Source organism: Elgaria multicarinata, chromosome 11 (genome assembly GCF_023053635.1).
Source record: "Elgaria multicarinata webbii isolate HBS135686 ecotype San Diego chromosome 11, rElgMul1.1.pri, whole genome shotgun sequence".
Taxonomy (NCBI): Eukaryota; Metazoa; Chordata; class Lepidosauria; order Squamata; family Anguidae; genus Elgaria; species Elgaria multicarinata.
In genome coordinates this window covers 10,361,529-10,372,338 of record NC_086181.1, presented here as the reverse complement: position 1 = coordinate 10,372,338, position 10,810 = coordinate 10,361,529, and the positions used below count along the sequence as shown (strand labels likewise).

General features: G+C 44.0%; 1 protein-coding gene across 1 annotated transcript; it reads right to left on the bottom strand.

Moving 5' to 3' along the window:
* Positions 1–368: 368 nt before the first annotated feature.
* LOC134406359 (coenzyme Q-binding protein COQ10 homolog B, mitochondrial-like) lies at positions 369–7,928 on the bottom strand. The gene is made up of 5 exons (XM_063137735.1): positions 7,768–7,928; positions 6,121–6,285; positions 4,853–5,045; positions 2,002–2,103; positions 369–1,025 (listed from the first exon to the last, which is right to left on the bottom strand). The coding sequence occupies exons 1-5, from the start codon at positions 7,887–7,889 to the stop codon at positions 867–869; spliced, it is 741 nt and encodes a 246-aa protein (XP_062993805.1). The 5' UTR covers positions 7,890–7,928; the 3' UTR covers positions 369–866.
* Between the last annotated feature and the right edge of the window lie 2,882 nt (positions 7,929–10,810).

The following is a 10,810-nucleotide window of genomic DNA, read 5'->3' as shown; positions in this document are numbered from 1 at the left end:
CTGGTCAGTTCATCCGTTCTGGCATGTTCTCACTGTGACCCAACAGACAGAAAGGAAGCAAACACTCACGTCCCTTCCCCTCCAGGTCCTTAAACCATTTCCCACAAACTTGCTTTTCCCAGGACTGCTTGGATTATCCTAGAACCAAATTTGTTGCTTCAAGGACAGAAGGCAAAGTATTCCTCTGAAAAGCTGATGGAGGCTATTCCACAGGATAAGGGCTCAACACACTTGGAAATTATGCTATGTGAAGACCTCCATTGAAAGGAAGGGGAGCTGGAGGGTTGCTTCGCTCATTTTAGCAAAGGTTATGTCGGGAAAGTTTCTAGTGGCTGTGCTAGGACATTTTCAGAAAGCGCAAATGAGTATTAGTTTATATTTCAAATTTTATTGGCATTTAAAATAAAATCACCAGAGTTTTTAGAATCTGGAAGACAAAAATAACTTGTGTTATTTTTAAAAATAGAACTTTTAAAAATTCCAGAAGTTTTTCAACACTCTTCTCCAGAAATGTTTACTATTGCAATGCTCATGTCCACAAAAATAAACGTTTTCTTGCTAGTTTTAAAAATATAACCTTTTTTTTTAAAGAACTACAAATTTGCTGTTTTTCAGTCATTGCTCAAGGTCTCCTTTATAGCAAGGAGTCATACTTAGGACAGCAGAATTAAATATCCAATAAATTATCCTAGAACAAAATTCTCAATAAAATAACAATCAATAAAAATAATTTACTCTGGGGTTTTTTTGTGAGTTAAATAGGTATAAATAAAGTAATGTCCTTGAAAAGGCAGGTAGGAAGAGATCCCGATTTTTTCTTAGGTCAAGATGGATGACCCACACTTCAATCCAAACAGGGCCATCCGTCACGTGCAGTGAACAGCCTTCCTTGGGTGGGCTGCAGTCTGTGAGCCATACAACTTCTCTGCCCTCTGCTCAAAGGCCGACACCATCTGCTTGACTACCTCATTGAAGAAGAGGTTGGCCAGTTGCGTATGAAGAACTGACTTGAATTCAAAGGAGACCTGGGGGTGAAATTAAAGCAATTAAGAAACTGTTACATCGTATGTTACTATAGCTGCCTTTCCTAACCTCATGCCCTCCAGATGTACATGAGTACAATTACCAGCATCCTCAGACAGCAAAGAGGAGTATGGCACACCAAAAAGTAACATTAATTAAGCAATCTTACAGTTCCAAGTATGATGCCTACTCACTGTTCTGGGAGGTGGTGACATGTGGATATTTGGGATGGGCAACTTGTGGTCCTCCAGATGTTTTGGCCTACAACTTCCAGCAATTCTAGCCAACATAGCCAATAGTGAAGGATGATGGGAATTGTAGGCCAAAAGATCTGGAGGGCCTCAGGTTGCCTACCCATATATCAATGACTTATGTCACCAGTTTTTTCTGGGGGTCAGGAAGGTGAACTGTATCCCAACTTTTAAAAGTTTGGGAAACACTACTCTAGGATCCATTCTCAAGATGATCTATATCCAGCAAGTCTATAAAGTGTCTATTTTTATCTAGAGTTGAAACAAACTAAAAGAAATAAAAAGCACAAATCAAACATGTGGCAGACATTTGATTCCGAAATTTGATTCCGAAATGCCAAATTTAGGACTGAGTGTAATACTGGGCAAAACTCAGCTTTGTGAGATCAGATCTCATTTTGTAAAAGCCAATTTCTAGCTCTTGTGGGCGTGAAATATGCTTCAAACTGAGTGGGCTAAAACACTGAAAGCCAAGCAGGTGGCTGAATAAGGTTTCCAATAGTTGGATCAAATCTGTGTCTGCTAACCTCCCCACCCCCAGACTACAATACTTCTAAAACTCAATGTGAAATGACCTAATCAATTCATGACATGTTTGCAAATCCTAAAGTTATGCCAACCCTTGAGTTCATGACGAAACTGGATTTTGCAAACCTGCACCTTTGATCACATTCTATTGGCTTAGGAGTCACACACCCACCAGAGCTGGCACAGAAAGGGCACTTACGTAAAACTTCAGTGTGCAGGTGTCCAGCTTTCCCACACGTCCTGGCTGGAACTGCCACAGTGTCTCCAGGTGCTGAAATAGCTGCCCATCTTTACTCACAGCCTGAAAAGTGGACAAAAACAGCACAGATTAGCGCTCACCTTTTTGAAATCAATTTAAACAGAAAAAGCAGTTATCTTCAGTTTGACTAACCTGCTGATGCAATGCTAGGCAAGCAAAACTAGGAATTAGCCGCTAAGAGTAGTCCTATTCATGATCAGGGCTTTACATCATGGAGGGAACCTACGTGAGAAGGGTAGACTCCCTCCTTCAGATCTTTTCCTTCAAGGTAGGAAAAGTGGTGGGGCCAAACCACATGAATGCAGAAGAGGTAGAGACAGCATGTATGGTCCCGCTCATCTCTTCATGTGATGTAATTCCATGACCCAACACCTGAATAGAGCTCCTCTTGGCTTTATGATCTGTACTAATGGCAAGTTCAGAAACCCCATGCATAGAAACCACTGAAAACATTCTCCAAAACCACCAAACATCTACCATCCTATCTCTCTCCAACACCATCCAGAGTTGCATCTAACATAGGCAAAATCCAACGTAAGTCCTACTTACAGTAAAGCCACTGAAATGAATCGGACTCAGGTTAGTTGTAACTAACTTAAGTTCAATTTATTTCACTAGAGCTACTCTAAGTTGGATTTATGTTGGATTTTGCCCCAGCATTCCACGTGAGACCATAGAGTGGCCATGTGTCCTCTTTTACAGAGGATACCATACATCTCCAGTGCTGTCTCCTCTAAAAGAAACAAAGGCCCAGATAGCACTGCCCCTGAAACTTCCCAATTCTCTGGGAAGTATGCAAGACTCTTTTGGAATCTTTGGTCCCAATTGAATTAAATGGAGGGGAATAACAGGAGGGTAATATTGGAATTCCCCACACCAACAGTTTCAACATAGCAGACCATCATGTCGGGGAATGCCAGGAGGTCTTAACACAGTCGGTGTCAACAATGTATTTGGAGCAGGAGAGAGGGAGAGAACAACTTTAGCTCTGACAAAGTCACTGGTTGAAACATCACATGCCCATTGACAAATCCTTTTGTAACACAGCAGTTCTTTCTGAAAATATGATGAAATCCTGCCTCCGAGGACGTTATGGCTTTGCATGTGAAGCGATAAATGTGTAAGAGAGGGGAAGTGAGTCAAGGAGCTGCTAGGTTGTAAACTGAAACCAGATTCAAACTGGTTTAAAAGCAATAATAAAACAACGTGGGAATTTGAATTCTGAGTCTCAAGTTACTAATAAGGAATATTAAAGGGCGGCGGGGGGGGGGGGGGTTCAATGAGATGTAGAAGTCCTCTGGAGGAAGCCAGGACAGCTAAACCAATTCTAGTTTGTGCAGGGGAGTCCTTAGCTAAGGTTTCCCCAATCTGGGTCTTCCCCACTCCTGCCAGATGTTTTGGATGACAGCTCCCCATCCGTCCCAGCCAGCATGGCCAATGATTGGGGATGATGGGAGTTATCAAAAACATCTGCAGGTGCACAGATTGGGGAAGGCTAAAGAAAGGACTGTAAGCATTTCTTGAGTTTTTGCTAAACAGAAGCCCCAGTGTTTTGTCTACACTACAGTTTGAAACCTGTTTAAAAAGAAGGACCACAAATTGCTGATTGGTGGGAGATTCAGGACAAATAAAAGGAAGGACTTCTTCACACAGCACATAGTTAAACTATGGAATTCACTACCACAAGATGTAATGATGCCACCAGTTTGGATGGCTTTAAAAGGGGTTGGATAAATTCCTGGAGGCAAAGGCTATCAATGGCTACTAGTCCTGGTGGCTATGTGCTACCTCCAGTATCAGAGGCAGTAAGCCTATATACACCAGTTGCTGGGGAACATGGGTGGGAGGGTGCTGTTGCACCATGTCCTGCTTTGTTGGTCCCTGGCCAACAATTGGTTGGTCACTATGTGAACAGAGTGCTGGACTAGATGGACCCTTGGTCTGATCCAGCGTGGCACTTCTTCTGTTCTTAAATTACCCACCCCTGCTCTAAGTCATAGTTCTATCATGGGCCAAGAACACTCAGCAGTCTCCCAAGCCATCAACCCTTAGGATTCTGTAGGAAAAGCCATAATAGTAGAAGCCATTTTGGTAGTGGTGCACATGGGCCCCTCCTAGATCAGCTTCAATAACTCTAGTTTTTGGAGAGGGAAATAAGACCAGCTCCTGTGCTTTTAGCATACAACCCGGTGTGTAGATAATGAACATACAACACATGTCCTGACATGTAGGTAACTGTTAAGAAAAGCTTTGCCTGCTAAATGTCTGTGTACCAGTCTGCTGCTAAACTCCCAGCAGCGTGGGCAGTTAAAAAAAAAAGACTGCAGATAATGTGTTAATAAAAGACACGTGTGCTCCTGACCTTGTGCAGAGAGACTCTGTGCCAAACTACACTGACTAATCACTGCCAGCAGCGGTGCAGTTAGGTAATTTTAGAGTCTGGACTGGGGGCTCTCCTCTTTGCAGTTCTTCCCTTCCTTCAAATGGTGGAATACCAGCCCTGCTGCATTTGAGGACTGCCCCTGCTCATTCTGCTGAGTGGGGTCTTGGACTTCTGCCTCGGGGTCCTGCTCCGATAGTATCACTGACAGCCAGCCAACACATTGCTGGGATTCTCAGGCACATCTTCCAGGCAAAAGAGCATGGCTTTTGTAAAAGCAGAACCCTCAGTCCCTCTTTTTAGAAGCTAGTCTATGACAAAATAGGACCCACAAAGCCTCGCCAACACATCACCCAGAAAATCCCCACCACCACCACCACAGCATCGTTCCAGTGCCACAGTGCCCCTTACCCGGATCTGATGATGAGGCTCTGAGATAATCTCAGAGAGATAGCGCTCTACCACAGGGGGAAATCCCACTTCCAGTTCCGCCTGCGAGAACTCATTGCGGTGGGAAATGACGCGGGAGCAGGTGCACCAGGGCACAAACAGCTGATAGCTGCCCACATCTGCTACAATATCATACATCTGGTCAACAGAGTACCTGGGAGAGGAGAAGGAGAAGCAATGGTGATGAACAGCAGGAATGACCAATCTGAGTTTGAAGGGGAAAAAATGGGAATACACAGTGAAGTTGTCTAATAGGGTGACCATCTCAGGAATGTCGCTCTCTCTAAAACACACAGGCCTCATCTACACCAAGCAGGATATTGCACTATGAAAGCGGTATATAAACAGCAGGAGCCATACCAAGCAGGAAATAGTGGTATGAAAGTGGCATATAGTATGTGCCAATGGGCCCCCAACAGTTGTCAGTGCACTTCAATCCCGCTATAAAACAGTAGTGTGGCTCCTGCCTTTTATATACCACTTATCATAGTACAATATCCTGCTTGGCATAGATTAGGCCGCACTCTTCCAAATATCTATGGTGGGTGTCCCCAAGCTTTTTGGGCTGGTGGGCAAATTTTGAATTTTGAGAGTGTCACGGGCATTCACAAAATGGCTGCCATGGTGGGCTTGCCCATTCATAAAATGGCTGCCATAGTGAGCATGGCCAAAACATTTTCCAGAAGATAAACTGGCAAGACAAAAAGAAAAGTAATTTCCCCAAGAAGTTCAAGGCGGGGCGGGGCGGGGGGGGGGGCTGAGCTCCCAAGCACAAAACCACTCTAGTACCCACAGACATACACAGGAAAACCCAGGACCTTTGGGAAATGCTCACATTAAACTAAGAGACACCACGAAACCTGCTTCTAACATCTAGGATACATATAGTAATTAATAAAAGGGTACCTCTGAACGTATTCAGAGTACAGCAACCAGAGATCCAGTTCTCACTGAGTGATAAACCTGTGTCTGAGCTAAAATAGAAACCTGAGTACATGTGACTAAATGCCCTTCCACGTTAAAAATGAGGTTTAAGGGGGTCAGGTTCTAGCCAAGCTTGCTCCTTAACATGCTACTTTTCTATACATAGGATGTTATGTTTGTTTTTTAATTTGAAAGATCATTCCATCATAAAAGCCCCCACCTGCTGCAAAGCCAGTGCACCCAGATCCAGACTTAGCACCTCTGTAAGAACTAAGGCAGAATTGCTCATAGTCTGCCATACTCACGGGAGCTGACGGACTTCAGCATACTCTACTCGCTTGGCACCAAGCAGGGAGGTGGCCAGGTTCAGGAAGGACCGGGTCTGCTGTTGTATCACAGCTGACCTTGACGCCAGGAAAGGGCAGGTGCTCAGGACAGAGCTTAACTGTCTGCAATGTGGCAAACCCAATCTGTATGGAAATAGGAAAGAAGGTACCAATAAGGACAATGGGAAGGAGCAGGAAATGCCAGGAGACTCCTTTGCTCCTTCTCACCCAGAGGCAAAAAGAGCAGGATACAACTGAGAAGTGCTCTTCCATGCATCATTTCTCATAAGATACCTTAGTGGGAAATGATACATGGTCATCAAACCAGCATGTTCCGTTATTTTCTGTACTGATCTTTTATTATTAACTGCTGAAATAATGTATAATGTGGACACAGTCCAGACCAAGTAAACACATTAAGGCAGGTATCCAATTCACACTTACCCGTCCCACTGAACTCAGTAGGACTTATTAATTCAGGCTGTACATGTTGTTGATTTAAATGGGAAAGATTTAGGCTGCAATCTTCGGCTGCACCTGGGAATAAGTGCCATGGTTATTCTGAGTAAACTCAATGGGGTTTAATTCTAAGTAAATGTGTATAGGATTACACCATTAATGCATGCAATGTAATTCTCCCACTGGAATAAATGGGAATTCAGAACACTTATTTTTTGCTGAGTTTTCCCCTTTATTGATTAAGGGTTTTTAAAAAAAAATTAAAAAGAATAAATTGCAGCATTATTATTATTATTATTATTAATTAATTAATTAATGTGCTGTTAAACTAAAAGTTATATTACCTTGGAACATTTCTATTCATGTTTTATAGAAAAATCCAGTAAGCGCCACTACTGATTTCATTGAGAGAGATTTACATCTAATCCTATTCATGTTTACTCAGAAGAAAATCCCACTGGGTAGTATCCAATGTTTGTCCTAGGTAGAGTAGGGTCATTAAAATGAATGAGATTTAATTTAGTCATGACTAACTTTAGTCTTATTCATTTAATGGGTCTACAGTACCTAGGACTACCATTAGATATGGTGGTGTGTCCATCTAGGGAATATGTTCAGGATTGTAGCCAAACAGTGCAATCCTATACATGTCTGCTCAGAAGTTAGTCCCACTGAATTCACTGGAGCATAATCCGGGGAAGCGCTTAGATTGCATTTACAGCTGCAACCCCATTTACGGCTCCCACTTCTTGGGAGTAAGACCCTTAGTATTCAATTGGGTTTACTTCTGAGTAGACACGCATAAATATACACTGTTAAAGATTCACTTAAATGGGACCTTAATAATGTAATCCTATGCATGTTTATGCAGAAGTAAACCCCATTTAATTAAATTGGGCTTACACCCCAGGTAAGTGTGTTCAGGTTTGCAGCCTGAAGAGCTGAACCGTGGCAGGATCGCGCCATATAAACTTAATTTGGAATCAACAGATATGTAGATTAATAACGTAATCGTTATTTAATGAATTTTGAAAAAACACAAGAATGATAGAAAAGTGGCTTCAGGAAAGCTGGGCTGTCTGTGGGCACGACATTTTGGGGAGAAGCAAAGGAAGCCTACCCACCCACCCCGATCGCCAGGGCTGGTCGCCCCGATCCTGTCCTCACCTCTTTTTTGCGTGCGCCTTCTCGAAGCGGGCTCCTTTGGCGCAGCGTGGGCGCAAGCCGCTCTCCAGTAGACCGCGAACGGCGAGGGCGACGCTCCGACCCAGGCGACTGGTTGCTGCCATCCTTCAACGTGACTGTGAGGTCTGAGTGTTTCGGGCACAGCGGCGGCTCGCCTAACTCGCCTAAGTCCTGCGTCAGCGGAGGGGTGGGAGGGTGTGTCCGCGGGGCCAGCCCCTTCCCCGGCCCCCTTCGCGCGCCCCTCTTGGAGCCCACCACGCGTCAGCCGCGCACAGGTTGGCAGCGAGGGGCGGGTTGCCCAGCCAGATCAGATCCCCACTACGCGCCTTGGTCGTCACTCAGGATCGCAATCTCAGCCTACGCCCCTGTATCTCTTGCGGGAAGCTTTCTGCGGCGCCAAGCAGTTTTGTTAGGAGTGGGGAACATTTCCCCCGCCCCCGCCGCCTTTAAATGAGAAACCCCGTTTTACCGCTAGGGCAGGACTGAGGTCGACGGCAGGGCCCCAGTCTGAAGAATGAGTTTCATTTAGGGCACAATCCTATGCATGTTTACGCACACGAAAAGAGCCCACAACTCCCAGCATTCCCTAGCCAACATGGCCGGCTGGGGAATCCTGGGAGTCTTCGGACTTTTTTTCTGTTTAAACATGCATAGGATTGTGCCCTTATAATTATTTTAAATAAGCATAATAACGGGAAGCAACAAGCAGATAGTAACCCGGGTTTGCCAATTTCAAGTTAGCTGAACTCCTATTTACATACAGTGGGTTGCATCCCGGTTTAAATTAGATAAGGCCCATTAAAATCTGATTTAATTTAAATCCCATTGCTTTCAATGGGTCTAATATAGGTATGATTACATCTGAACCCAATTCAGTGGCTCCTAAATGTGGTTCGGAGTGAAGGTATCCAGTCACAATGCCTTGTGAACTCCTTTCTTCTTACTCTCCTCCTACACACTTTAATTTATCCTTAATGGAGAAAGAAATCAATTGGGGGGGGGGGGGAAACACCAACCTAGTCTTCTGCTTCTCCAAAGTGTGAAACACCCCCCCCCCTTCCATTTCCCACTACCTCTTCGCACCCTGTAAAGTGATGGCATCAAAGGTTTTGTCACCTCAGGGAGCTGCAGCTATTAAACATTAGTTAGAGCGACACCCGTTTATCGTCTTTGAAGTCTTATTGCCTTCACACTTAAGGAAAGGCAATTAAAAGGGCACAGCCCGACTTTATTGGGTATTTGGCTGCGTGCCTTTGAACATGCTTGCCCTGGTGGAACTCTACTTAATTAGAGTTGCCAGGATTGAACCTTGCGTGTTCAAAGCACCTACTCTATCACTGAACTATGGGAAGCCACCTTTGGTGGAACTGGGGTCAAGATCTCAAAAGGTAAGTATGTAGATTGGTTACTGCTCTGGCTCTGGTGAAAATAGCTCTGAAACAGTGCTCAGGGACAGTGAACAGAGAAAGAGGGTGGAAGGAGTCTGGGTATTTGTCCTTTAGCAACCCCCCCCCCCCCTTTGAGACTTATTAACAATACATGCACAAACTCCTCCTTTTAAGATATAATATACACAAGGCAGATAGTTCTTTTGTTATGTTTCCTTATCTGATCACAAAAACAACTGTGCTGGATCAGACCAAACACCCCCAGAAGCAGATGAATTCAATAGCACCCACCTGCTTGTCTTTCCCAGCAACTGGTATTCAGAGGCAGCCTTATTCTGCATGAATTTATCTTATTTCCATTTAAACCTGTCCAGGATGGTAGCCATCACTACATCTTGCGGAAGCAAATTCCATCTTGGAACTATGCACTGTGAAGTATTTCCTTTAGTCTGTTCTAAATCTTCTACCATTCAGTTTCAATTGATGGATCTAGGTCTATGAGAGGGAGAAAAACATCTCCTTGTCACTTTCTCCACTGCATGTGCAGTTTTATAATCTCTCATATCCTTCCCTTATTCAATGTTTTTCTAGGCTAAAAAACCCAAACATTGTGAACTTTCCTCATAATGAAGGTTTCCCCAGTTCCTTGATCAATTTGGTTGCCCTTTTCTGAATTTTTCCAGCTTGAGGTGTGATGACCGGAACTGTACACAGCATTCCAAGTGGGGGCAACACTAATTTATAGAAAGTGTTACAAAGTAGCTCTTGTGAGCAGTACTGACTCCATTTTGAAGCAGCCAAAAAAGTCAAGGCGTCATCCCCCACCTGCAGCAGGAATGAGACAGAACAATCACACACAAGGCTAGGTCAAGTATCCATTTTCTGATAGACTTTCTCAAATGCATTCCCCAGAGACAAAAGGGGTGGTGGTGGTAAAATTAAGCTGAATATGAATGCTGGATGGCAGGAGTGATACCTGGTCATGCACATGCTAATGTGTTCCTATTGTTAAACTCCAGCCTGGAGGCTTGTCTTTAAAGCAGTCATTATTATCTAAAGTCATCCTTTGTTAAAAGAAAATTTCCAGCAAGTACACCCATCATCCCCAAATGCCCTCTTTTGTTATGTCTTTCTCCCATAGCAAGTAGCATCACTTGCAGTGCTTATGAGCAGTGATGTCACTGCTTTTCTCTAGATAGTAAAAAATCCCTCAGGTTTTGAGAATCAATCAGGGCCCCTCTTCCCAGAGGCATGGGACCATGCTGCTGAAACCACTAGGTGCCTTACACCCACCCACCCCGTAAAGTGCCACACTGCTGCCAAAATTGCTGAGTCTCTCCTCCCAGAAGTAAGGCTTCTGCTCCTTCTTTCTGTTAAGTATATGAAAAGAAATACTTGCTTAGTCATTAAAATTGTGTGTGTATGGCTATCTCAGGGTTAAACAGAGAAAGTATATCTGTGGGCAATTACCTTGAGATAGAGGCTGTTCTGGGAACCTTGCCAAGATTCTAAGTTAGCCTCATCACAGCTGTATGTAATGTAGATAAAAATTGTGTAGATCTGTATATAGTTTCTCACTTGTGTAAAATGGAACTGATCACTGCTTACTGATCACTGCTCTATGATCACTGCTCTCT